This window comes from Ursus arctos, unplaced genomic scaffold, assembly GCF_023065955.2.
Source record: "Ursus arctos isolate Adak ecotype North America unplaced genomic scaffold, UrsArc2.0 scaffold_18, whole genome shotgun sequence".
NCBI classification, from domain to species: domain Eukaryota; kingdom Metazoa; phylum Chordata; class Mammalia; order Carnivora; family Ursidae; genus Ursus; species Ursus arctos.
This window is the reverse complement of record NW_026622852.1, coordinates 41,838,193-41,865,229: the sequence shown is the minus strand read 5'-3', so window position 1 is coordinate 41,865,229 and position 27,037 is coordinate 41,838,193. Positions and strand designations below refer to the sequence as shown.

The 27,037-nt window shown below is 55.6% G+C and overlaps 1 protein-coding gene and 1 long non-coding RNA gene across 3 annotated transcripts in view; one reads left to right on the top strand and one right to left on the bottom strand.

Moving 5' to 3' along the window:
* Nucleotides 1–26,138, top strand: part of AKNA (AT-hook transcription factor) — a 52,986-nt gene extending 26,848 nt beyond the window's left edge. For both annotated transcript variants that reach the window (XM_048223330.2, XM_057313712.1), the window contains 17 exons: nt 527–669; nt 3,248–3,307; nt 5,221–5,348; nt 5,831–6,038; nt 7,556–7,710; nt 7,804–7,998; nt 8,851–9,097; nt 10,050–10,156; nt 10,907–11,118; nt 12,552–12,714; nt 15,765–15,941; nt 16,477–16,592; nt 17,219–17,365; nt 18,551–18,646; nt 20,210–20,326; nt 20,600–20,792; nt 24,565–26,138. In XM_048223330.2, the coding sequence (XP_048079287.1) occupies nt 527–669; nt 3,248–3,307; nt 5,221–5,348; nt 5,831–6,038; nt 7,556–7,710; nt 7,804–7,998; nt 8,851–9,097; nt 10,050–10,156; nt 10,907–11,118; nt 12,552–12,714; nt 15,765–15,941; nt 16,477–16,592; nt 17,219–17,365; nt 18,551–18,646; nt 20,210–20,326; nt 20,600–20,792; nt 24,565–24,829 (2,729 nt within the window). In that variant the 3' untranslated portion in view covers nt 24,830–26,138. The remainder of the gene's footprint in view (nt 1–526; nt 670–3,247; nt 3,308–5,220; nt 5,349–5,830; nt 6,039–7,555; nt 7,711–7,803; nt 7,999–8,850; nt 9,098–10,049; nt 10,157–10,906; nt 11,119–12,551; nt 12,715–15,764; nt 15,942–16,476; nt 16,593–17,218; nt 17,366–18,550; nt 18,647–20,209; nt 20,327–20,599; nt 20,793–24,564) is intronic.
* Nucleotides 4,206–9,983, bottom strand: LOC130544045 (uncharacterized). Its single transcript, XR_008959952.1, has 2 exons — nt 9,508–9,983; nt 4,206–8,313 (listed from the first exon to the last, which is right to left on the bottom strand). It is a non-coding gene; the product is annotated as an uncharacterized LOC130544045 (long non-coding RNA).
* Nucleotides 26,139–27,037: the final 899 nt, after the last annotated feature.

Here is a 27,037-nt window from a genome sequence, read left to right as displayed (position 1 = left end):
TGCCTAGAGCCAGAGCAGGCTGGAGAAGGCCCTAGCTCTGCGCTTGGCAGTTGGGTGACCTCAGGCCCATTACAGAACAGAGAGGACTGTCACTATGGTGCCCACGTGGGGCCCAGGCTCTGCGCCAAGGCTTGCCATGTGCGATCCCAGTTAATCCCCACATCAGCTCCACTGAAAGTCAAGGAGAGGCGAGGACATGCTGAATGTCACATGCCACAAGGGAAGGGGGAGGGTGGGGATTTGAACCCACAACTTTCTGAGTTAAAGCCTGAAACACTGACTGGGAAACCAGAGGCCTGTCTTGGCCCCAGCTGTGCGTTCTAGGGCAGATCCAGACCTCGTTCTCCCCCATATCGGGGGCCGACATCACCCAGCCTGCATCCTGGGGCCCCTGTGAAGACAGTGTGATCGCCATGTGACAGTTGTAGCTTGATGATGGCGGGTGTGGTTCTGAGGTTCGGTGCTAATCCCTCAGCCCCAGGAAGGACAGTCCTTGGCCCCAGTGTTGAGTGGTTGTGCATTCCAGGGTGGCCATCAGCTCAAGGAGACCTGAGCCCCTCCTTGTCTGCCCCAGCGTGGCTTCTGGAGAACCCAGGCATCGCCCAGGACCAGCCCTCCGCAGAGCGGACCCAGGAGTTGGCCTCTCAGGCCAGCCGGTTCCTGGACAAGGTGAGGGGAAGCCCAGCTTTGCCCAGGGGATACACAACTCACCTGGAGAAAGTGGAGCCTGTGCCTGCTTGAGGGAGACGCTCTCCGCAAGGCTTACTTGCTCCTCCCTGCTGAACAAAACTTGGCCATCTCGAAAACAGGAGCCTCTGCCCCGTGTAGAGGCCGCTCGGTCTAGAGCCGCCTCCTTGTCACTCGGCACTGGGTTTCACTCCCTTTTTTGACATCGGGTCTCATCCAACTCCCTCCAGCTATGCTTGAAAGTATCTCCTGGGTCACCTCCCCAGGGGAGACTCTCAGCCCTTCCAGGATTCAGGAAGGATAACAGAACCTCCCCTCTACCTGTTCCTCTTCAGGATAAATCACCCCACTTTCTTAGTTCATTCATTACAGACATCCATTCTCAGTCACTTCTCAAAGGGCCTTTATATTTTCACCAAACAGTCCAAGTCACTGTGAGTTGTTTGCAGGTCTATTTATAGCTGTACCCTTGGCCTTCTGCCAAAAGCGCTTTAAAGCTGCTGAGAAAATCCTTGCATTATAACCACCTTCTAAAGACGGAAGTAAGGAAACTGGGGGGCAAAGGGGAAGTAAGGGTAGAAAAACCTAGAGTGAACTGGTATGAAATGAATAAACAAAATGTCCTATTGGATGCTGAACGCTTTGAGCTTCCTAGCTGCCAGTGCAACAAGGGAAATGAAACAGGTACATATATTACTGTGTCCATAAAAAAATTCCTTCAGAGTAATACCATCATTTATTTATTTATTTATTTATTTATTGTAACAGTTTTACTGAGATAGAATTCACATGTCATCCAATTTACTCCTTTAAAGTTACTGCTTCAGTGGGTCTTACTATATTCACAGTCATCCCCACAGTCGGCCTTGGAACATTTTCATCACCCAATAAGAGACTCCATCCCCATGAAGGGGTCGCTCCTCATTGCCTCTGTCTCAGTCCCTGGCAGCCACTCGCCTACTTTCTGTCTCCACGGGTTTGCCCCTTCTGGACATTTCACTTAGAGTCCTCTAATACTCGTCCTTTTGCATCTGGCTTCTCTCCGGGAGCAGACTGTCTTCACGCAGGTATCGTAGTAACATGAACAAGCACTTTATCCTGTGTAATCCCCACCAGTCTGAGTCCCGTCACAGAGGGATGTGGCTTCTTGTCCTGTGTGTTACAAAGCAAAGCCAAGGTCATCACCATGAGCAGGAGCTGGGGCACAGCTGACCCCTGATGACCCCGAGCTGTGTTGTTTGCACAAGAGCCACAGGTCATGTGGCCCCTGAGTACTTGCCACGTGGCCAGTCCAAACTGGGACGTTCTGTCAGCGGGAAACACGCTGGGTCGCAAAGACTTAATGCAACCACAGAATATAAAATAGCTCATTCATAATTTTTACATTGATTACATGTCAAAATAATAGTTTAGGGTCACAAAATGTATTATTAAAATTAGTTCACCTGTTCCTTTTTTACATTTTAAATACAGCTACTAGGAAATTTTATTTTATAGAGAATTTTAAATTGCATATGTAACTTGCATTACATTTCTATTATTTATATATATATATATACACATATATATATGTTATGGAATCTCATTGTATTATATAAATTTTGATATTCTGTTTTGGCACTAACCTAGAGCTTTCCTAGAAATCCCAGAAAGCCCCAAATCACCTTTGCCCTGTTTTTCGTAGTTAAAAGTTTTTTTGTGAAGGTCATAGATGCACGTGGTAAAGACCCTCACATAGTACAAAGGGCATATTCATGGAAAAGTCGGTTTTCCCTCACTTGCCCTTCTGTTTCATGCAAAAATGTTCAACACACACACATGGTCACGTAAGTATGTGTGCTACGTTGTACCTTGACTTTTTTAATATCCTAAAGTTGACTATTTTTGGGTAGGCAATGGATTCACTTCGTTCAAAGATCAAAAGACGCATGTAATTGAAAGGCTTCCTCCCCTCCCTGTCTCCCACCGCGCCCCCGCCACCCAGTTCTCTGCCCCAGAAGCAATGAATGGTTCAGTTTCTTGCATCCTTCTAGAAGGCATTTATAATATACAGGCAAACGTATTTATATTTTTCCTTTTTTATTCCCTCGATATTTTGTACAGACGGTAGCATCTTATAAAGACTGGCCTGTCCGTGGACTTGACACTGGAAAGTAGGTCTTCCTTTATTCAGGAGCACGTGCACATGCCGCTTCCTCCTCTTGGTGGCTGCGTACTGTTCCACGGACAAGCTTTTAGATTGTTTCCCACTGCCCCCAGCTATGCTGCAGTGAGCACTCCTGTCTCGTAGGCCTTCGTGCACACGAGGGAGTGTGCTTTGCTCTCAGTGAATTCTGGGAGGCTTTACTTTGATAGTTCCAAAGTTGCCAATGCCGAGGCCCGGGGTGGAGCCAATTTCTGGCATCCGCCTTTCCGTGCTGGGCAGAAAACCTACATCCTGAGGCGGGACCCAGTTCCTGCCGCCAAAGCGTGAATGTGACTGAGTGTGAGGGGCCTGAGGGACCCATCTTCCAGGGTCTGGATTCATGGAGCGTGTTTCCTTTCCCCTCCCAACGTCCAGGTGGAGTCCTTCGCAGGACTGATGCAGGCTGGACAGCTGACGCCCCAGGACCAGCTCAAGGTACTGCCCACTGCAGGAGATGCCCTTGGAGCTGCCAGACGACGGCTCTGTCTCCCACAGCGGAGTCTCTGAAGCCTCGTCTGCCGCAAGACAGGCCAGAGAATCCCAGACACACTGTCTCCTTTGAGAGCAAACAGCCCCTGCTTAGCCTGCCATGGTCACGGTCATGATATCACAGGACTGCCACTCCTTAGGCACTGACGGTGGTGTGCCAGGCCCCGTAGCAAGCCTCTCATGCACACGTTTCATTTTCTCGTAGAAAGCCGGTAAGGCAGTTACAGTCGTCACCCCCATTTAACTGGAATGGAATGGGGAAGCCCAGACAGGCAACGTGAAGGCCACACAGCTGGTAGGCAGCAGAGCCCAGACCCAGGTCTGTCTGATTCCCAGTTCCTGGGTGGTCCCACTGGCCTGCAGTGCTTCCCATGGACTATCCTGCTTCTCGGCCGCCAGAAGAAGACTTTCTCTTTTCTTTACTCTTCTTTATGATACAAGTAATTGCCCAATATTTGAAAACCAAGGGGAAAACGGGGGGAGACTTAATCTAACCATTATTGGCTTACTTCCTTTTGAACTTTGGTATTTCTAGGTAAACTGTAGCCCTATATAAAATCTAGATTTCTGCTGCCTCAGCCAGGACCCTGGGAAGGAGCAGGTGGAGCTCTCAAAGCTGGGAGTGAGGGGTCAACGAAGGGGCTGGTAGAAGGGCTGTGGGCAGGATCCGGGCATGTGACAACGAACTGGGAAGCCCAGGGACTGACTGTTCTCTCCCATGGGGGCAGGACAGATCCCATGGGAAGCCAGCAGGTGGGGTGTCCAGCTGTCAGGGGAGGCACAGAACAGGGTGGGGAGAAGAGCTCAGTGGGTGGGGTGGAGAGGGGCAAATGCAACACACTTGGTTTGTAAAAAAATACTTTATTTTCACTATGTCATGACTCTGTTCCTAATCACTGTGTTAACATGTAGACATCATCCTTTTTCTAATTGCAAAATGCGTGCTATGTGTTATATTATCTCATTGAGAAGATGGGCAAGGACCTTGAACATCAAAAACCATTCCTTTCCTTCCCCTCTATCTTAATTCCCCCATATGCGGGAAGGTCGAGAGCTGTTGGAAGATCAAGCTTGCCCGGGAACTAGACTCTAGGTTGCCCTTGAACTCAGTCTGCCGTCTGCACGGAATGAGTGGGATGGGGGTGATAATAAGCCGGGCATGATGATCCATCCTCCCATAGTCTAGCCATCTGTTCGCTATCACCACATTTGCTCTGGAGGCCTGACATCATTGTTAGGCCCATGAGCGCTGAAGCTAGAGGACCTGGGTTCAAATCCCGACTACAACTTGCTTGCTCACTGTGTGACCTTCACCAACTTAAATAACTTCTCTGTGCCTCAGTTCCTCCTCTTTAAATGAAGATGATAAATGACCCCTCTAATTCAGATTGTTGGAAATTAAATGAATAACGCGAAGTGTTTTAGCGTTGAGCCTCGGTGCTCAGTAGATGTTAGCTATTGTTATCCGTAGTGTGGTGGTGATAAGACCATCTATCCTGAGAGTCTATAAGGATTCGGGAACAGAGTGACTCATGTTCCCAGATCCACAGTTTTGAAAAGAAGCATGAGGATCCGTGGTCTCTCAAGTACTGGGTCTTGGTGGGGACAGAGTGATGGCATGTTTGACACCAGGAGCATCAGGGAACATCTCAGAACTTGCAGCTCTACCCAGGAGAGACTGGCGCTCTCTGGAGCTTCTGCCAAGGCTCTAAGCTGTGCCTCCACCTTGCTAGTCTGATGGCAGAGGCTAGACTGGGGCGGTAGGTTTTAGAGAGTCCTAACTCCAGCCTTGCAGGGACTTGGGGGCCCAGAGCCCAGGGGGGCTGTGCACTCAGTCCTCCTGGCCTGGTCTGTTTCAGGTCTTCCAGCGCCTCAAGGCTGCCCACGCAGCCCTGGAGGAGGAGTACCTGAAGGCCTGCAGGGAGCAGCAGCTGGCCCAGCAGCCTGCCGGCTCCCAGGGGACACCTGGAAAATTCGATCCTGGCAGGTACATGCTGGGGAGGGAGGCCCCTGGTTCCCTTGGTCGCCAGGAAGGGTCACTTCGTCCTCATACTTCATCCGCTACAGGAACAGGGAGAAATCCTGCCCCGGTAGCAGCATATCCAGGTGGGGGAGCGCCTGAAGGCTGAGATCTGTGTCCTTTTGGACTCACTGCAGTGAGACGTGACCTTGGAGATGAGCCCGGAAAGCACTCACCAGAGTGGGGAACCAAGGCCAGAGGGGGAAGGGATTGACTCAAGGTCCCACATCCTGCTGGTGGCAGAGAGGGACTCAGGCAGAGGCCTCCTGGTTCCCAGTGGAGTCCCTTTTCACCTTGTTTTGTCGAGTTCTCCACATAATCCAAATTAGGACGTTGAGTGGACCCTCGGTCGGCATTCTCTGGGGTTTCTGCTGTCAAGCACGGCCTCCCGGCCCTGTCCGATGTGGCTGCTGTCACAGGCTCCGGGTGCTGATGTCTCCCCATTGCAGGGAGCTAGAGGAGGAGATATTCCAGCTGGGAATTCGCCTGGAAGAGCTGAAGGACCGCATGGACCAGAACCAGCAGGAGCCCGAGCGAGTCGGGTCAGACTCCACTCCAGACAGCCCCCCAGCCTCACCCTCCCTGCACCAGCCAGCCTGCCTGCCTTCTCCTTCAGGACAAGCCCCCGCCCCTGCTGGCCAGACCCTCTGCCCTCAGGTACCTCTTGGCCCAGCCGTCCTGGACCATCCTTTCCTTCTCTTCTCCGCTAATTGACTTCCTCACTATATCCTTGTGAAATACGTACCAAATGCCAGCACCCATGTCTCATGGTGGAAATTCAGTGGGAAACAAACAGAAACAGGTGGCCTCTACCCCCATGGAGTTTTCTGTCCAGCCAGACTAATTCTATTTTGCTCAGGGCTCCAAAGGAGAATTATGGGGCTCTAGGAGAGTGGGTAACAGGGTAACATGACCGACTTTAGAGGGCCAGAGAAACGTTCCTTGAGGAAGAAATGTTTTCACGGGATCAGAGGGTGAGTGGGAATTGCTTCACGCAGAAGAAGAGAAGCCGTGCAGCAGGGGAAACAGCCTGTGCAAAGGCCCTGTGGTTGGAGTATGGACTGTGACGGGGCAGATGTCTGAGAGCTGTGGCCGGAGCGCAGGCAGGGGCCCCATGCTGTCAGGGCTTGCGAGTCCTGGCAAGGGCTTGTCCTTAAACTCTGCATGGGTTTTTCAGCAGGGGTGTTAAAAGAGGGTGTGCAGTTAGGTGGGGTGGGGCAGGGCAGATGGAGAGATGTGTATGGACCTGAGAGAGGAGTAGAAGGCCCGTTTGCCCCTACCTGCCACGGTGGTGAGAGGAAGGGGGGAAGGGATGGCCTCTAGCGTCCCAGGGGACTATTCAGTCCAGGGGACTATTCACAGATCCGGAGACACTAGACAAGGGCCTGCGCAGAAGGGACTTTGTAGAAGTCTCTCCGGCCCACGTCACAAGCCCCTGGGAGACGATCACTGTTTGCGTGGCATATAGTTGAGCAGAGTGAGGGGACAGTGGTCACACCGGTGACAGCAGGGGAATCTCTAGACCTTGCTGCCCATACTGCACAGACGTGTGTGTTGGGGACGGAGCAGGAGGAAGGGGCAGCATGGCAGGTGAGGTGGGGGCTGACGGTGGGCTGGGCGCGGCGGAGCCCTTGGCGGCCCCGGGGTGGGGGGAAGCTCTCGCACTGGGGAAAGCTCCCCCAGGTGCTGTCTCATGCACTAATGGGTGAAAACCTGAGTGCATCATCTTGAGGGGCTCCCATGCTCCCGCAGGGGAGGTGTTTTGGGGGTTCGGGGTCCATACTGGAATGCAGCGAATGAGGAGAAATGCTTCTGGCGGGAAATCTGGGTTTAAATCTCAGCTCTGGCCCTCGCTTCTGTTGTATGCTGGGGCAAATCATTTGAGCTTCAGTTTCCCGTCTGTCAATGGGCTGTGGTAGCCGTCCGGGCTGGGCTTATGGAGAAGTGCTGTCTGAGCGGCGCCTGGCGGGGAGCAGATGTGCAGTTAAGGGCAGTCAGTGCTGAAGATCGCACCACCCCGTCCCTACGCTCTGCCCACGCCTGAGGGCGATGGGGTTCGGGAGTCTAACCTATTACTCTTCGGCTCCCAGCATGGGCCTGGTGTACGGTAGGTCCCTACAGGGTGGTGTTTGCTTATCTGCTGAATCTCTGTCCCTCTGGCTTTCTGGCCCCAGCCTGATGCCGCCAGCGCGGGCCCCTGCGCGTCGCACCTGAATGTGGAGCTTAGTGCAGCCAGCAGTGAGGGGAACAGCAGGCCCCCGGGCCTCCCAGCAGCACTCAGGCACAAGGAGCTACAGGTGGAGCAGGGTTTCCACGGCCTCCTGGAGCGGTGAGTACCAGGAGGATGGCCAGGGTGTCGGGCCCAGGGAGCAGATCTCAGCTGCCCTCTGGGGCAGGGGTCATGCTCCTTTGTGTTCCCCAGGTACCTCAGCGTCAAGTCCCTTCCAGAAGCCATGCAGATGGAGGAGGAGGGGGAGGGGGAGGAGGAGGAAGATGGTCAAGGCCATATAGTGGAAGTTGATGGCCCGGCTCCAGCTCCAGGAAACTCTGAGGCCACCAGGATCCCCAGAAGGCAGCTCCCGGCCCCGGCTGAAAGAAGTCACAGGGCCCTCCTCAAGTATGTCTGTGAGCCTCCCCCACTCGTCCCTGAACCAACCCTGAAGCCACAGGGGTGGTAAGGGTCCTAGTGAGCGAGACGACTCTTTACCGCTTAGAAATGGTTTTCCCGACCTGTTGCTCTCGTCTCTCCAAGCCCTGGGACGAATCCACCATGGAGACCTCTGGCAGTGATTCTGGGTGGGGCGGGCATGGTTTTTGGTGGGACACAGGCGGCCTTAGATACAATTACTCTCCTTTTCAGTCTCAGACCTTCCAAGTGCATCAAGGGGAAACTTTCAGTGCCATTACATCCTCAGTGCCTCTCTTGATCTTCCTTTAAAAGGAAAGAGAGAAAGAAAGAAAGAAGAAATGAGCAGGCCTTAGGCCCAGAGCCTTTGGCAGACGACAGGATCTATTGAGAATAGAATAAGACTGTTTTCATGTGTCTTCTGTTTATGTCTAAAGTTAGTTTCTATTTGTCACACGAAATACTGATCTTCCATGTCTAAGGATGACATAAGCCTTTGAGGAGATTGAAGTTTCTGGAAGGGGCTGAAGTAGGGAAGATAGGAGGCAAATTTCTGGGTGGCTGAGAAATGAAACCATAGCTCATTTGTTCGCACGCTGTTGCCCCTGTGGTGTGTTGGACGGGTTTTGTTGGCCATCCCCACGTGACATATGAGAAGAGTAAAGTTCAGAGAGGGGTAGTGCTTTGCCCAAGGTCACACGGCTAGAAGATGACAAGACCAGGGTGGGCCACCGGTGGTGTCTGGCACCTGAGCTTGTGTCCCGGACAGTATGACTCCCAGGACAGGGCTGGACAGCCCCTGCTAGGGCTCAGAGTCACTGTGTCTCTCCCCCTGCCTGCCAGGGAGACTGTGGAGCCGGTGGGGTCTGTGAAGCCAGCAGGCTTCCACACATCCGCGGCCAGAGAGGGGTCCCTCCGGGGCCTGGACAAAGCCGACGCTGCTCCTCCAGGCCCCAGCAGGCCACCCCACCCTCGGGGCACCAAGATCGCGGGATCACACCGGAGTAGTCTGACCAGCCTAGAGGGAAGTGGCATCTCTGAACAACTTCCACAGAAGTCTCTGCACCAAGCTGGGGGGCCCCACCCAGAGGTAAGCATGCACCTGGGGTGGGATCTCCTGGAGAGTTCTGGCCCCCAGCCTTTGCTCACACCCTTCCAGAATGCCTGCTGCTCCCAGTCCTTGCCAGTTAGAGTTCTGCCCAACATTCAGGGCTTATGCCCAGTGCCACCTCTTGCTGTCACTCCACCTACTCCTGTCCCCCTGCCAGGAGCTCTTGCTTGTCCTCTGAGAGCTTGTGGCCCACTGTCTGCATTTCTCTGAGCCTGCTGAGCACAGATGGGGGCCGGGACAGTCTTTGACCGCATGGCCTGTTTGTGACATTAGAGCAGCAATTTTTAAACTGTTGCAGGAGTCACAGATCACTATGGAAGTGTCACTTATGCTATGGATCGTCCCATAGAACAACGCGTATACATGTGTGTACACACACACACACTCACCTGTAGTCTTAATGACCCTGTAGTAAGAAATCTGCACGAGACCATGAACTTGTTGAGGGCAGACACCTGTGTTGCCTGATCGTGTTCTTCGTGGTGTTGAGGAGGGGTGCACGTTGGATGAATTTTGTTCTCCCGATTCATTGGGCCGGGGCATTCTGCAGTCAGACAGGACCCTGGCATTCCAGGCCCGAGGGGGGAGACCTGTGGAAGCGTGACTCCCATGCCCAGGATGAGACCGCTTTCTCCTTCCTTCTCCTTCCCCTCTTCCTCAGCTCAGCAAATCTGCCACAGGATCTCTCCCGAGGGCCTCAGGGAAGCAGGACTTGCTCAGGGTCCTCTCAGGGCGTGGAGTCCCTGCCGTTGGCCTGCTGCTGGTCCTGAGCGCCTGAGGACCCTCACACAGGGGCCTGGCTGCTGGGAGCTGGGCCAGCCTCCCAGCCTGCGAGCCTCTGGAATGTGAGGCCCAGGCCTGGACTGGGGAAGGGCTTCCCAGCTTGCCTCAGGCACATTCCTGAGACTTAAAGGGACACCGCCTCTTTCAGGAGCCCTGGATGGCGTCCCCAGAGACAGACAGTGGCTTTGTGGGCTCAGAAACCAGCAGAGTGTCGCCCCTCACCCAAACACCAGAGCACCGACTCTCCCACATCAGGTACCCCCGGACCCCCCCCTTCCCCATCAGCATCGCACATGGAGCAGTAGCCTGGGAATCAAAGTGCCATGAGCCCCAGAGCAGGGGTCAGTGGTCTGGGCATTCTCAGAGCCCTCACCTCATCCCCCAACCAGGGTTCCTTGCCCCCATCTTATGGATAGAGGGGAACCAAGGTTCCGAGAGGGAAAGTGACTAGCCCAGCGTCACTCAGGCAGTCAGCAACGGCCCGGGGCAAAAGTATCTTTTGAGCAAATGAATGAGTGAATGGAGAACGAAGATGTACAGGAGTGTGGTGGGAGGTGAGGGCCAAGGATAAAGGGCAGTCAGGGGGACAACCTGGGATGAGACGGGCCCGGAACCCCAAGGCAAGGACTGAGGAGGGGCCTCGGGTGAAGGGTGGACTGACGAGCCGCTATGTGGAATGACAGCCTCCAAAGCTGGTACGGCACCCCGTAGGAGGCCTGCCCGGCCACCCAGGGCTGCGTGGGAAGAAAGGATTAGAAATTCTGTTGCTCTGTATGTTTTCTAAAAATGAACTTGAGCTTTATAATCTTGCATCTGTGGGAAGGCAGGTGCCCAGCTCTGCCATTTAAACAGAAATGCACGTATAATTGGGTGCACCCTCAGAAACCCTGTGCGTGCAGGGGTGCCAAGACTCAAGGTCAGAAGCTCACTGGCTTAACATGTGGAAGGGCTCGGAGGCCAGGGCCTGTCCGTGCGATCTCAACACGTCTCTCCACGCTCCCTCAGCACTGCGGGAACATTGGCCCAGCCTTTCAGTTCATCTGAGCACCGGGATGCAGCCTCGCACCCCCAGACCAGGGGTCCTCCAGTCCCCAGAAGAGCCACGGAGCCCAGCACACCCAGGAGCCGAGCCCAGAGGCGACCCTCGGGCCGGGCCAGTCCTCTGTGGCAGAGGGCAGCGAGCTTCCCCGCGGGGCGGGCGCTGGTGGCCGAGACGGGTGAGTGGACCCATCTGGGTTGGCCTGAACCGGGAGTGGCTGGATGGCATGGACTGAAAAATCAAACCAATAAAAAACTTCATTCCCCATTAGGATACAGAATATCCTACGGGTTCATGGCGGGCACATTTGAAACTATAGGGAAAAGAGAAATAATATGCCAAAAACCATCGCAGCCACATTTGGGGGTCGAACCCGTGGGCTGTCCTCCGTGCCCGTGTGTGTGTTTACTTGGATACACCGGAAACGGGTATGGGATATAGTATCTATGTGAGTGTTTAGTAACCTCCTTTGACTAACATGATGTCCTGAATACCTCCATGTCTTTAAGTCCTGTGATTTCAGTTTTAAACCTTTAAAAAGATGCACATAAGCTTTTTACTGAAATTAAACATACAAGAAAGAGCATCATTTGATGAATTTTCACAAAATGAACACAGACCAACAAACCGAGTGTGATGAGAACCTCAGCTCCTCCCTGTCACCCCTCGCCCCTCCAAAGGCTCTTTCCAAGGCTCATCATTGAAAACTTTTAAAGTGAAACTTTAATTAAAAGTTCGATCAATTATGGATTCACATGTAGTCGTAAGACATCATCCAGGGAGATCCCATGTGCCCTTCACCCGGTTTCCCCCAGAGATAACATCTTGCAAAACCGTGGTGCAGATTTTGACCAGGACCCCTCCTGTTGCCCCTTTATGGACACATTATGTCCATGCCCCTCCTGCCTGCACGCCCTCCTTAACTCATGGTGACCTTCGGTCTTCCGTCTGTCCTCTCTTTCTGTAATTTCATCATTCCAAGAATGTCCTGTAAATGGAATGATGGAAATGATTTTGGGGTTGACTTTTTCACTTAGTCTGTCTCTGTAGATTCATCTAGATTGTTCCCTGTATCGATAGTCTGTTCCTTTCTCTATTATTGATTAGTGTTCCAAGGGCTCCTTGGGTGAATGCATAGGCCAGATGAGTGGTATTTAACCTCTGATTGCCTTTGAGAGGCTAAAGGTTTGAGTCCTCTCCCCAGAAGCATGCACACAAGGCAAAGGTGTGATTATCATTTTAGGGGGAACAGGGGCTCTGGAGCCAGTCCCTGAACAACATGGTGATGCATGGCAGAGTCTGGGGGGCGGTCCATGTGAGGAGCAAGTCCTCATTATAGGGAAATGTTCGAGAAGACTCACATCTGATGCTGAATGGTGGATGGTGGGGGAGTCTAGGTAGAAACAGCTCTGCAGGCCCAGCTCTGCACTCCAAGCTCCCAGCAATGACCACATCTTCGGGGTCTGAGGTCAGTGGGACAGTGACCTCATTGGAAACTTCAATTATGACCTCAGCCGGCACTCTCTCTGCCCATGACCTCTACCCGCAGAAATTCGTGCTGGGAAGATCCTATCCGGGTAAACTCACCTTGGTCTCTTTCTGCCTCCCTAGAGGTCCCTGGCTCAGAGTTCGAGGGGCGAAAGCGGATTTCCGAACAGCTCCCTCCAAGTGCGACAATCAGCCCCCCGCCCACTCTGGCCCCTGCAGCCGCTACTCTGCCCCATGGAGCAGCAGAGAGCGCCCACACCTTCCTCCTCACCAGGACAGGGCGAGAGTAAGTGGGACCAGCGCAGAGACGGGACGGTGAGGCCCGGGGGAGGCTGGGGCTTGCTCAGCAGTAATGTCCGGTGGTGGCCGTGCAGGGGCCCTCGGACCCTGCCTCCCAGCTCCGAGCCGCTCCGTGAAACCTCGGTGATGCTAACTTTGAGGACACTTCCCCAGCCAGTGGGAAATGACCTAGGGGTTCACCTTCCTGGTGCTGAGACCTGGCTCCCTGCCCCCCCAGTATTTCTCTTCCAAGGCTGGTCTACACTGCCCGGGGGGTTGATTTTCAGCAGTTGCTGCTGTCATTGTATGAACTGAGGAGGGGCTGGTCCTCGATTCTCTTCTTTTTAATCCAGGCACCATTGTTCTGTTAAGAAAGTTGCTCCTTGCTCCTTGAACAGAAGTGGGAAAATAGGGTGGCCAGCCCTGTTACCTCTCCTTTGAGTTGCTTTTGGCCAATAATCAATCCCATGCCTTTGTTGCATGGGGGTTATCTGTCCCAGGTGCACGGGGAAGGCTGCTCTGTGGGACCCCTTCGGAGGCCTCTGGGCCTGTGCCATCACGGGCCTGTCATGTTCCCTGTTTGCAAAGGCGGGTGACGGGCTGGCGTTTGGCTTCCGGGCCGGGGTTTAATAAGTGTGCTCCCGCTGTCTCCTGTTGCACCGGTGGTGGAATCCAGCTCACATGTCAGTGATACAGTAGGCCCTGGGGATACGATAGTGGACAAGACTGTCCTTGGCCTAGGAAGGCTCGCCGCCGCCTTGTAGGATGAACAAAGAAACACATGGTCATACTCCCCAGTCCAAGTGCAGTGGCAGCAGAGGCTCCGAGGACTGTGGGAACACAGACAAGGGACATGAGGCCCAGTCAGAGGCTTCAGGGAGGGCTTCCCGGAGGAACGGCTATCTCAGCTGAGACCAGAAGGAAGGGAGATGGAAGAGTGTTCCTGGCAGGGGAAAGAGCATGTGCAAAGGCCTCTACGGGTGAGAGAGCACCCACCACCTTTGCAGAGCCAAGCACTCATTTTAGCCGGGTCCCCGAGCGTGAGTGCAGTGGTCAGCGCTGAGCCGTGGAGAGGGAGCCCGGGAGACCTGGGGGGGCCTCGGAGGGCCTCAAACACCATGGTGAGAGATTTGGATGTGGCTCAGCTCAGAGAAATGAGTTCACGGAGTATTCCTGAATGCATATAGCTGCAGCTGAGGATGAAGAGGGGAATTTTAAACAGGAGTGGCAAGGTCAGGTTCACGTTTTAGAAGTTCTCTGGCCACTAGCTGGGTGAGAAGGAGGCAAGGTGGGGAGACTGCCAAGAAGGCCGCTTCCCCAGGACAGACAGGATGGGGACAGTCAGCAGGAATGGGGGTACATTTGAAAAGAGACACTCAGGCATTGGGCCCATAGGACTTGGGAGCTGGTTAACTTTTGGGGGCATTCAGGGAGGGAGAATAGTCTCGAATGAGCCAGACTTCTGGCTGGCCAACCAGTTGGACACTGATACAGAGACGGGGAACTCAGCAGGGGAAAAAGTTTGCAGACAAAGACAAACTGGAAATGCCAGCTGGCTCTCAGTCACTCAAGAATCGAGTCAGGAAGACTGAGATCCTGATAGAAATGCCCAGAGGGGGCAAGCGACACCCCAGTGGGTGTTCTGAGTCCCAGGCCCTCACTCCGCCACCTTCGCCTCCCACAGTTGCCTTCCAGTCCTGCAGGAGTGAACTGGTGACGTGAGCTCTCGCTCTCCTGCAGACACCCTGCTGTTGGCCTTGGAAACCCCAACAAACGTCTCCCTGGGGATTGCCAGGAGACCCAGCTGCCCTGGACACACACTGCCCGGGGCCTAGCTAGAGAGCTCTCGGCTCCCTCAGACACACGCTGAGAGCTGCAGGTGGCCCCAGGAGACACTCATCCTCCAGTCGAGGGCCACCAAGCAAGAAGTAACCCCGAGGGGTGCCCCGCGCGAGAAGCTGGCCCAAGGAGGAGATGGAGCGTTGGCAGGAGCCCAGGCCGTGCCGAGCCCAGACTCTGACGCTCTGTGTGTAGGGGGTTTCTGTGTAGGGCTGTGGGGGAGGACTGTCTGCCCCGATGCCAGCGTCCGAATGTCGTGTGTCAGATGAGACTCTGAGATTCGGGTGCTGGCTGCACAGAGATGCGAACAGTACTTACTCCATAGAAGAGAGCGGCTCGTTGAGATACTTGCCAGGAGGAGGCTAGGCCGTGTTTGGGGGTCCCCGCGGATTCCAGCAGCCTTGCAGAGAGCGCCCTGCACCTCCAGCCTGCTCACGTCCAAGCGTCTTCTGCCACTGGCAGACAGATGGGCTTGAACAATCGGGGCAATGTTCAGGGGAAGCCAGGAGGGATGGGCTGAGTGAGTGTGTGAAGGCGCCAGGCCTGGGCTGTTAGTTAGCGTTTCTACACACAGCGGTAAACGAGTCAAGGACGGCGGGATCTGGGTGGCCCAGTCGGTTAAGCATCTGCCTTCAGCTAGGGTCCTGATCCCGGGATCCTGGGATCAAGCCCTGCAGCGGGCTCCTTGCTTCTCCCTTTACCTGCTGCTGTCCCTGCTTGTGCTCTCTCTCTGTCAAATACATAAATATTAGAAAGGAAGGAAGGAAGGAAGGAAGGAAGGAAGGAAGGAAGGAAAAGAAAAGAAAGAAAGAAAGAAAGAAAGAAAGAAAGAAAGAAGAAAAGAAAGAAAGAAAGAAAGAAAGAAAGAAAGAAAGAAAGAAAGAAAGAAAGAATGGAGGGCAGCCCAGGCAGGTCAGAATGCAGATTTTAAAGCTACCCAGAGACCCTGCACAGCAGAGTGGGGGTGGGTTGGGTGAACCTCGAAGGATGTGCTGCTTTACCCACCAAATGTACAGGGATGTGAACTCAGAGAAGTGTGGAGATAGGTAGCAAGAAAAAAGGACACACGAGGAAGTTCCAGAATCAGTTCACGGCAGAGCTGGACCTGGGGCCCGCAGGAAAGGGACAAGCCTGGGGCATCGGGGAGGCCCTCCGGGGGTGGCCGCAGCTCAGGGCATTGTACATGCGCTCTTTGTTTCTGTCCCATCCCCACCCCAGCCAGGCCATCCGAGAGCTGCAAGAGGAGGTCTCCCGTCTCCGTCTGCGACTGGAAGACAGCCTGCACCAGCCAGCCCAGGGCAGCCCGGCGCGCCCGGCCTCCACCCTCAACCGCCCCGCCCGGGCCCGGGCCCGGCCAGCCGATGCCTCAGCTTCCTGGGGCTCCCACTATGGCAGGTGGGTGACCCCAAAACGCTCGCCCTTGTGCCCTGGTGCCAGTGGCAGTAGGGAGACTTGGCTGCCTCTGGGGCTCTCCACGCATGGGAACTCACAGCCCTCTCCTACTCTGACAGTTCTTACCGTGTAATATTTGAAGCATCAAATATCTAAGCATGACCTGAACTCACCACCCACGTGAAGAGCCGAGCGTTTCCGGGATGTCCACCCGCTACTCCTTAGCTGGTCATCTCTGATGACTCTAAAATCAGCTCAGTGTTTGTTTCTAAGTGTTTCTATGGAAGGGCACTAAGCACGTTTTCATGCACATTGTCTCGTTAATCCTTCCTGTAACGCTCCAAGGTAGTTGCTGTTATTATCCCCACTTGACAGATGAGGAAACGGAGGGTCACAGAGGCTCTCTGTGAGCACGACTCACAGTCTTTGATTGTGACTTCCGTGCTTTCCTCTGGGTTGGCTTGCTGGCTGATCATCTTGAAAGTCTGCATAAAACCTCATCCACTGACCTCATCCCTCTCTCGCTCCTTTTTGCTAGTAAATCCACAGAGAGATTGTCTGGTGAGCCTGCAGGTGGGGAGCGAGCGGAGCCCACAGGAAGGCGGCGAGCCAGGTCTTCCTCAGTGCCTCGGGAGGTGCCCCAACTGTCCCTGAGTAAGTGACCACCTGCCTGGACTGGTTCCTGGAGGCTAGAGTCTGGGCCTGTGAGGTCAGTGGTCAGGGACCGTAACAATAGCCTTAGAAGGAGCCTTATCATAGTTCGCTGAAATACAATGCACTTCTAGTGATAGCCACTGTATGTCACGCGTTCTAAGGTTTCTAGAAGGGCTTTGTAGGGACCTCATCTCCATCTTCACTGCAAGTGGGGCATATCCCCCACATTCTGCAGATGAGAACGCCAGAGCCCGGAAGTGCAGGGGAATGGCCTGAAGGGGAAGGGGATGGGTTCATCCCACCTCGCTCCTTCCTGGCTGTGGGTGACCTTGGCCAGGTCGTTTACCTGCTCTGTGCAGTTAAAGGGACCGCTAACTCTGCAGTGATAAATAATAGTAGCTACGTGCTGGCATGGCCGTGAGGGTGCGTGCACAGCCTCCACGGCGGGTCCGGCCCAGCGCTTGGCACAAGGTCAGGGGTCCACATGTGTCGGCTGAGAGTATGAAGGGACAGATGTAGGATTAAAACCTGAGCTCCGCCCCAAAGCCTGAATTTAGGATTGGCTCACTCCCCGAGCTCTGCCAACCTCCCCTACCCCGTTTGCTGCCCCTCTTTTTCTACCCCAGGTTCCGAATCTGAGCCAACCTCCCCCCAACTGTTCTCTGAGAAGAGCCGGACCACCACGGACAGTGCCCAGTCAGCACGGGACGGAACGAGAGGAGCCGGCAGCACCAGGCGGCTAGACAGGGTCACGTTCCAGGGCCAGTACACAGGTGAGCTGCGGGGCCTGGCCCAGCCCGCAGGGAGGACTCCTGTCATGGAAGTCCATGCGCCTTTGAAATATGATCATTTCTGTGAATTCCGTGACACAGGGAGCACCAGGGAGTGCCGCCTCTGTGACTCCATTCATTCATCCGCCAAACAGTCTCTGATGCCTGCCGGTGCCAGGGCCCACGGTTGCTTCTGGGGAAGCCCCATTAGCTGGTCAGTCACAGAGGGTTATGAAGCACCTACTGTGTGCAGGGTGGACACCAAATCACTTACCCCTGGCCTCCCTTCAGGTCTGATGCCCCAAGGTGCCCCTGTGTCTTAAGAACTAGGCCCCCAGCACGTAGTAAGACCTCAGATGACACACAGTAGGAATTTGGAGTGCTTAACATTAAAATAGGACATGGCTCCAACTTTCATGAATCTGACTGCATAGCAGACAATAACAAATAAGCGATTAAGTGTGTAAGTTACAGTAAGTAAATTACAGGTATGGCTCTCACCCATGCCAGCCCGGGAGGGAGGGCAGTTCACTGCAGACCCATAGGGCTGGGTGCAGGAGACCAGGGAGGAAGTGAAAGATGCGTGTCTACCCGGATGGAGCTGACAGAGTGAGGGGTTAGAAGTGGGAACAGTGGGCCGGTCCGGGGGCCCCCGAGGTAACACGCACACAGCATAGGAAGTGGGAAGCCCGCAAGGCATGGGGGAGAAAAAAGAGATGCGATCAGGCCACATTCTAAAGGTCTTATTTGAGACTCAGGGAGGGTCGAGGCAGCAGATGACAGGTCTGGGTAAAGACCCAAGCATCTGTCCAACTTGCTAACAACCTGGGCACGTTCCATCTGCCGGGTGCCAGGCAGAGCCCCACACGGGCACGGCCCCACTCAGCCCTTCCAACACGCCTATGAGACCCGTACTGTGACGGTCCCCATTTCACAGCCACTCGGAGCGCGGGGAGAAGACACAGCTGACCTCGTGCCCAAGCCATTCCAATGCCCCCCGGCAAGTGGGGGTCTAGGGCTGGGCAGCACTGTTTGTCCTTGCTTATCCTGTCCTCCAGGCCTGCTTCCCCCTGACGGAGCTCGGCTCTGTTGGTTGCTTCTGCATGTCAGGGAGAGGAGACAGAGCCTCCCCGACCCTCCCCAGTTCTCCGAACATGCAGAGAGCTGACTGTCTGGTTTCTTCCCCAGGCCAGGAGTACTGTGTTCTGACCCCCAAGACGGCCCCAAGAGGCAGTGGCGCAATCCCCTGTCCCAATTGCCGACACGCCAGGACCCAGGACTCAGGTGAGGGACGCTACCTGGAGAAGTGGTCAGTGTGCAGAGGCTGTGACTTCTCCCTTTAGGAAAGGGTGCAGGACGTGGGCCTGTCCTGAGCTCCGTGGCGGGTCAAGAGACAGACAAGGGAGTGGGATTGTGGGGGGCTCCTCAGCCCTCCCAATGTGTCCTGCCCTCACACCTGTGCCTCCAGGTGCTGCTGCCTGATGCCACCTTCCTTGACGATGACTTGGAGAAACCCTGGACATGACTTAAGTCCGATAAGGGGGTGGAGGTGGGGCCAGGCCATGATGATTATGTCCTATCTTCCCTCCATCCTCCTTCCACTCTGCATCCTTCCCCCAGACCCAACAGGGAAGAGTCATAGGGAGAGCAGTGGCCAGAGAATATATAGCCCTGAGTGCTAGTCCCAGTCCTGCCACTGCCTTGCTGTGTGACCTTAGGCAAGTTCCTTAACTTCTCTGAGCCTCAGGCTTCACATCCCTAATGAAAGGATTGGAGATGGTCCTAAGGCCCTTTCAAGCAATGATGATGATGATGGAGTTGTCACTTTTTAAACCCCCACTGTATACAGAGCATCATGCTAAGGGATTTACAAACATTAATCCTCACAACCCTATGAAATAGGCTTTCTCCATTTTATTATTATGCCTATTTCACAGGTGAGGAAACTGAGGCTCAGAGAGGTTAAGTAACTTATCCAAGGGCACACAGCTTACTAGTGGGAGAGCCAGGACTTGAACCCAGGTCGTTGTGACTCCAGAGCTCTGGCTCTTCACCATTATGTTGCTTTGCCTTTGCTCGAGTCCCAGCAGGCTTCCCTGTTCTTTTGTTCATTGATTCATTCATTGATTCATCCATTCACTCACTCATTGAGCACCTTCCCATACCGAGCCGTGGACTAAGCAGACACTGATGAACCAGCGGTCTGAGCGGGGCTCGGAGAGCACAGGTGGGGCCGGGGAGCCTGTAACTCAGCACCGCGGGTGGGAGGCCTTCCAGCTGAGCTGAGGCTTGAAAGAGAAGTGGGCCAACCTGGAATGCCACCAGGTGACCTATTGAGGATTTGCTGGGGAAGAGAACAAGGTTGCCGACCCTCCCCCTGCTCCCTTAGGCTTCCACTGACCCCCTGGTGCCTGAGGGGCTACTGTGGGCCACTCCCACATGGACAATGGGCCTGTCTCAGTGCGGAGGAAGGGCTGTAGGTTCAGGGGCTGCATTCGGGAGAGCCCGGGCTTGGGCTCAGACTGAGCACTGCCAGTTTCCTACTCGGACATTTTGGCAAATCATTCACGCTCTTGAGCCTCAGTTTTCCGGTCTGTAAAATGGGGGAGTGATGTAGGAACTAGCCCGGTGGCTTGTTGGATTTGATAAAAGAATGCACAAAGGCCCTCAGCAGAAGGCCTGGTTCCTTATATGCTGACCCTCGCTGTCACAGTCCCGAGGGGAGGCTGCTTGTCACCTCTGCGGGGACCCCAGGGGGAAGGTTGGTGCTGACGGACGTCTGCTTGGGGCTCCAGGCCCAGTAATCCAGACATAATCCTCTCCTGACATCTCTTCCTCCTCTTCTAGGTGGTTCTGTTACCAGGGACCCACCGGGACCTTCCCGCACTGATCCCCAGCGATGCCCCCTGTGTGGTCGAGTTGGGCCCCCCCCAGCGATGGATGGCCCAGACTCAGCCACCTCGGGTAGGGACAGATGCTCACTCTCTTCTCCCAGATAGACCCCCAGCTCTCCTTTATGGGGGTTTGGGGCCGCAGGGGCTGTTTCCCTGGGGTGACAACTCTCCCAGCCTGGGACAGAGTGAGCTGGGCAGAGAATTTGTTTCCCAAAGCCAGGCACTCCTGGCGTGGCCAGTCCACTGTCCAGCCGTCACAGGACATGGGCTGGGGGGACCGCCAGTTCTCGGCTAGGTCTTCCCAAGTGATCAGACTGTCCTCTCTGGTGTCCCTCCCTCCCAGGGCCAGAAAAGGCTGCCACCAGAAGAAACACACACACGGCCTCCAGCCCCACGCAGCGGACCAAGCGCGCGGGGTCGCCGGCCCGGCCGCCCCCTGGACTGTGGTATCTGGCGGCGGCGCCCCCAGCACCAGCCCCTCCCGCGTTTGCCTACGTCTCCTCGGTTCCCATCATGCCTTATCCGTCAGCCACCGTGTAAGAACCTTTCTCTCTCTTCCTCCCTGCCTGTCTCACTCCAGAATTCACGGTCAGACCCGTGTCATGCAGCTGAGAACCCGGGCGCCCCGTACCCCTGTGGTTCCCCCACGTGTATAATGTGCAGAGCAGGCTGGACACTCGTGTAGTCACTCAACAAACCCCAAATGCTCGCTGCATACCGGGGAGACAGCTTGCCGGTGGGGGGCCCGCAGTGAGGAGCCCAGCAGAGGGCCCTGTGCTCTAGGAGCTCACAGGGAAGGCGCCTGGGAAGCTTCCCGTTTCCTTGTGGGACTTCCCGGCAGGCTGCTAGGTGCACACTCACTGTCTCCTAATGGGCGTTCTTTTTGAGAACAGTTCTAGACGTATAGAGAAATGGAGCAGATAGTACAGACGCACACAGCTTCCCTCATTCTTCACATCTTACACTAATAGGGCACATTTGACAGTGAGCCAATATTAATACATTATTACTAACTAAAGCCCACAGCTTATTCGGGTTTCCACAGTTTTTACCTGAACCTTTTCTGCTCCGGGATCCCACCCAGGAGGCCACATAGGTGCCCCTGGGTTGTCATGGGTCCTTAGGCCCCTCTTGGCTGTGACCGTCTCTCAGACTTTGCTGGTGTCTGAGGGCCTTGAGCTCTGAGGAGGACGGGTCAGGCCGATGGCAGGAGGAGCTCTTCCTTTTCCCGTGGATTTGGATCTAACATCCGCAAGAGAGCAAAGACTTGAGCAGTGGGGGCAGAAGTGGTTCAGGGTGTGGACTCCGAGCTGCACTGGAATCCTGGCTGCCACTTCCTGCTGCCGCAGCCTCAGTAAAGCTACTGCCTCTCTGAGCCTCAGTTTTCCCCATCTGGTAAATGGGGTAATAGTCTCGACCGGGGACGGTTGTGCGAGGATTAAATGAGGCGCGAGGCCAGACGCAGGTGAGATGTGTGCGGAACGTGTAGGGCGGTGCCGGCAGCCGCTCGCTGCCCGATAAAAGGGCGGCGTTGTCCTCACAGCCGAGAGCGCTACGGGGCAGCACTGTCGTTAGGAAGAAGAAAAATGAGAAAAGGCGGCTTCAACAGGACAGGAAGGTGCAGGGGGAGAAATAGCCCTGAACCCTGAAATTAGATCTGTCATCCCGTCCCGACGATCAGCAGCTAGTGCTATGCCTCAGTTTCCCTCAGTGGGAAATGAGTTGGTCAGGAGACCGTCAGAAGCCTGTGTCTGTGGCAGCAAGAGGCCAGAGTCGCTGTGCGGGCTGTGCTTGCTGGGAGCGGAGGCACCAGGAGCCATCCAGCCCCCGTCCCCGTAAGGTCTCGGGCCTGCGACGTGGGTTCTGGCTGCCCTTGGCGGATGCCGGGAACATTCTGCCCCGTCAGCTGCCGGAGGCCGGACTGCATGCTCAGGCCCAGCAGAGGGGCTGGAGGCACCTGCCTGTGCTCCCGGTCAAGGGCAGGAGAGGTTTCCCTGGAATTTGGTGGCCCAGGATAAAGCTGCGAGTGTCTGCGGTAGGCAGGGGTCTCTCTGCTTCTGAGGCTGTTCCATACCCTTCCAGGCTCAGACCTGTGGACAGACCTAACCAGGTTGCTGCCCAGGCCTGGCCAGGCCATAGGGAAGGGGAAAGGCCCTGAGCTGTAGTGCCCACAGACCTGGCCGGTGGTAGCCATGGAACCTTAGGTGGGGGGGGGGTTGCTTTGTTCCCAGTCTGTGCCTCAGTTTTTTCCTCTGTGAAATGGGTTGTGGTAAGGATGAAATGAACGAATGCATGGAAAGCCCACAGTATCTAGAAGCTGGCCGGGAACCATAGTACTTCCAATGCTTCCAGAATTTGGGCTGATGATGCCCTGAAATTTCTCCAGCTGTCATCAGTGAGACTGAGCATGCTCACTGACAGGCCAGGGGGCTCTTTAGAAAGTTTATGGGCCTGTGCTGCCCCCTGCTGGCCAGCTGCCTTATAGCCCCTGCACCAAAGGCTTGGTAGCTAGGAAGGTTTTCTGATTTGATTCTGTTTGGGTGGAGGGGGGCGGGGGCTGTAGCTTCTGCCTTAGGGGGAGTTTTAAGTCCCTTTGGGGCCAAGCGGGTTATCAAATGATTAGAAGGTAGGGTGTGTGGAAACCCTGTAGTTAGACCGGATAGTCCCTGAAGGAGGGAATTGGATTCAAGAATCCTGTTCATTGGGTTCAGATGGTATAAACTGGCATCTCCTGGTTGCTGATTAAGGAGCTCTGGGCGTGAGCGCAGCGCCGGCCCTGGCAGCTCTCTGACGCTGAGCTGACATTTACAGAGGCACTTGGAGTGCCAGGCAGCAGACAGAGCTTTTCCCCGGAATGTTCCTATGGGATCTATCCTGGGAGGTGGCTAAGTGTGGAATTTTCAGGTGGGGGGACAGTCCTTGAAGGGTGCAGTGCCCTGGCCAGGGTCCTGTGGCCAGCCCCGCGGAATGGCTAGGATTTGGGGCAGCCCTCCTGCATCACTTTGCCTCTCTGAGCTTCTCTTGCTCGTCCATAAAATCAGCATGACTGTAGCCAGCGAATAACCAAGCTAAGCGCTGGTACAGAAAACACTGAACTCAGAGCCAGGCACCCGGGACCCAGGATGCAGTGGCATCTCCGGGTTAGGCACCGCCTCTGTTTGAGGAGCTGCCAGACCGGTTCCCAAAGTGCTTGCACCGTTGAACGTTCCCACCAGCGCTGTGGGAGCCTTCGGATTTCTCCAGATCCTCACCAACATCTGTCTTCGGGCTTCAGTCATCCAGTGGTGGCCAAGCGCACGACATGGCATCCCCTGTGGTTTTCAGTTGCGTTTTCCTGATGGCCCAATGCTGTTGAGCATCTTTTCACGTGCTTGGTGTCCATTTGCATATCTTCTTGGGCGAGACCTCTATTCTGATCCCAGCAAAGCCCTCTCTTCCCTCCTATGCTGTGCACAAATGTGGGTCAGAAGAAGGGGGAGCAAGAATAAGACCAGAGTACAGTTTGCCAAGCAAGATGCCAGTGACAGGCTCCGGCCAAGTCCTCCTAACGTTATCCCCGCTTCATTTAGGCCAGACCCTCTCTCTCCGTGTCTCCTCCACTCGCTTTCTTCCACGACACTCGGGCCGCACCCTCTTCCTGCCAGTTGCTGGTTTGGCGACGCTAGCTGCGCGCTGTAGTGAGTCCCTGGAGAAATCCATGCTGCAGCTCGTGGCTCCTACCACATCCTCCCCAGCACGTTAAATGATACCCCACATCCCTGTAGGGCCGGGCCAGGAAGGACACCCTTCCACTTGCTGCCCTGGAGGAGTGAAACCAGACCCCCCCACTCCTACAGAGTCCCATAACAATCACGTCTCTTCACTGCGCCACACTTGGCCAATGGCCCCATGTTATGTTTCCGGTGAAGGGGGTTTCCTCCTGACCTGGGGTGATGCTGGTCTCCCTGCGATCTGGCTCTCAGGTTAGAAGCCCCAAGAAGGCAGCCGGTTCCCAGTGTAACCCCAGGGCCAGGCGCACTGGCTACCACATAGTGTAGGATCGAACAATATTTACTGAGTACACGGGGGAGATTGAACTAACCGTTTTTGGGGACCTGATCTGGGTCAGGCCCTCCTGTTTCTCATCCTTCATCCTTCCACCACATCTCTCAAGTCGCTGTTTATGATTCCCATTTTAGAGCTGAGGACACTGAGCCCCCAAGCGTCGGGGCCAGGGACCAGCCGGGGCTTAGAACGGGGTGCATTCCAAGCCTGGTGCTCTGCTCAGCCCTCTGCGCGGTCCGTGAACGCAGCTCCCTCTCCCCTCAGGTATTACGTGCCTCCAGGACCTACCTCCGCTTGCTCGGCCCAGCCAGCCCCCGCCGAGTGGCCCCCCATGGCCCCCTCGCGACCGGCCAGGGCGCCCCGGCCCTCCATCCAGCTGCACCTGGAGGACCTGGAGGAGCTCAACAAGGCCCTGACCCGAGCCGTCCAGGCCGCCGAGAGCATCCGCTCCACCACCAAGCACATGAGCCGCTCCCTGTCTGCCGACCTGCGCCAGGCCCGAAGCCTGCGCGGCTCCTGCCTCTTCTGACGTCACTGGGGCTCCGAACCAGCTGGTGGGGGCAGGTGGGCAGCAGCCTGCAGCTGTCCCCCGGGCCAGGAGTCAGCTGGAGCCACTCGGGAAGGCCCCATAGACCCCTCCTGAGAGGTCTCCTTCCAGCACGGGCCCTGCCTGCTCAGCGTCTTCAAAGCACAAGGGGTGTTGGCGGCTCATCGAGAGAAGGAACTTTCAGGGGCCCAGCCCCCACAGGAAGTGCTGGGCCCGAGGCCCCCTTCTGTCCAGATGCGGTCTCTGGGGGTCTCCTGGTCCTGCACTGTCCACCTCTGGCTAATAATATGTTTTTCAGATACAGATGGACAGATTTTTTTTTAAACGGAGTTTTCCTGGTCTTAGATCTAACCTCCGAGGCCCAATAAGCAGGGCTAGGGCCAGGGTCTCCGGGGCAAAGGTGTCTCCTCACCGGTGACCAGCCGCTCTGGAGTCGGCCTCTCTGGGAAGGACACGGCTGGGCACTTTCCTCCTAGTGACCGATGGCCAGTAGGGCACGTTGGGGCCATGGAAATGTCAAGATGTCGAGCCCCCAGCATGACGTGCGCCCAGCAGTCCGTGGCTGGAGAGGCCTTTCCCATGGGCCTGCTGGGAAGGGAGACCCCCGGCGAGGGCCCAAGGAAGCTGTCCACCATGGTCCCTCTCTGTACCTCCTCCCGACAGCCCCAGTGCTGTCCCCGGGATGCCTGTGGGATTTGGCTTGTGGCCAGCTACCTGCCAGGCCCCGCTGGGCAGCGGGAAGCCAGCCCGTGTTCTGTTCCCCTCCTCGTAGCAGCGTGTACCTCAGCTTTTCTGGGATGTGTATGCATCAGTGATATTTGTATATTTGAGGTGTTTAAAAATCTATTTTCGTGAAGAATGAATATTGATCTTTTACAAAAAGAAGAAAAGAAAAAAAAAAAAAACATTCCCAAGGCTGCCCACATCTGTGGTGTGTGTCATCGACTTGTGGTTTCTTAACTCCAGTGTGTGGGGTGGAAGATTCGATGAGGAGCCGAACCCTTCCTGCGGGGACCTTGCCCGTTTCCTGACTTTCTCTGCCTTCCTGTGCTGGCTTCTGTTTCTCCAACCTTCCCCCCTCCCTGTGTCAGGACCTGGAGCTTTTGCCTGGCAGGGCTGCCTGGCCAAGCCCCTCCTTGCTGAGGTCAGAGCTGTTAGGAGACACACAGCAGATCTGTGTCTGCCAAAGCACGAGCCTGGACTCTCTTTCCAGTGCTCCGTTTAGTAGCAAACAGCAACACCGGTCACCCTTTACGGAGCACCCACTAGACGCCGATCCCTGCGCTCGGTGCTCAGCACAGGGGCTCACACAGGGCACAGCCCGGCCTCCGGGCCCCCCGCCATGTGCCCCCTTTGGCGATGAGAGACGGAGGTTCTAGAGGGCTCTCTGCCCCACCTCACGATGTCTGACTCTGAAGTCTGTGTTGTTACCGCCGCCCGCTGCGGCTTCCCTTGCCTTTTTCTTCAGCCCCCCCTCACCCCCCACACTTGCCCCTCCTGCCCCCCGGGACCCGTTTTGATTTCATTTTTCAGAGGGTCTTTGTCAGTGGAGTGAAAATGGCAGTTCGCTGAGAAGGGACGATTTCTGGTGGGTTCTGAGCCTCCAGGTCCACCCAGTCCTGGGTGCCAGGAGGCTCTTCCAGGGAGATGAGGAGGGGAAGGGGGAGCCAAGGGTGCGGCGGTGCTGGGCGTGGGCCCAGGGCAGTGTCCCCAGCCTCAGTGCCCTGGGCGCGGTGTGGCTCCAGCTTTGAGCTAAGGATGCTGCCTCCTGGGTCTGTGCGGACTGGCTCTTGGGACAGCGGTGGCGCGTGAGCCACGGGACGGGGCGTCAGGACCAGGGCGATGACCCCGTCACTCTGGATGGCTTAGGCCGCTCCGGCACGGAATTGCCTCAGCAATGTGGCCCCACTTTCGGCCACCTGAGTGGTGCGGCTTCCCTCCCCTGCCGGTAACTCTCGTAGCCGCCGGGTGTGTAAGGAGCCGGCCTTCCTTGCTGGACTCCCGGTTTCGGGGCCTCCGTTTTCTCCATGCCTCGAAACAGGCCTGCCTCTGACGTGGCCCATCTCCAGGGCTTCAAACATATTTGCAAGATGGCTGGTTTCTAGGGGCCGACCTCCCCCCAGGGATGTCCTTGTGGGCATCAGATGGGCACCCCGAGAACACTCCCTGGAGACACACAGCCCCTCTGGC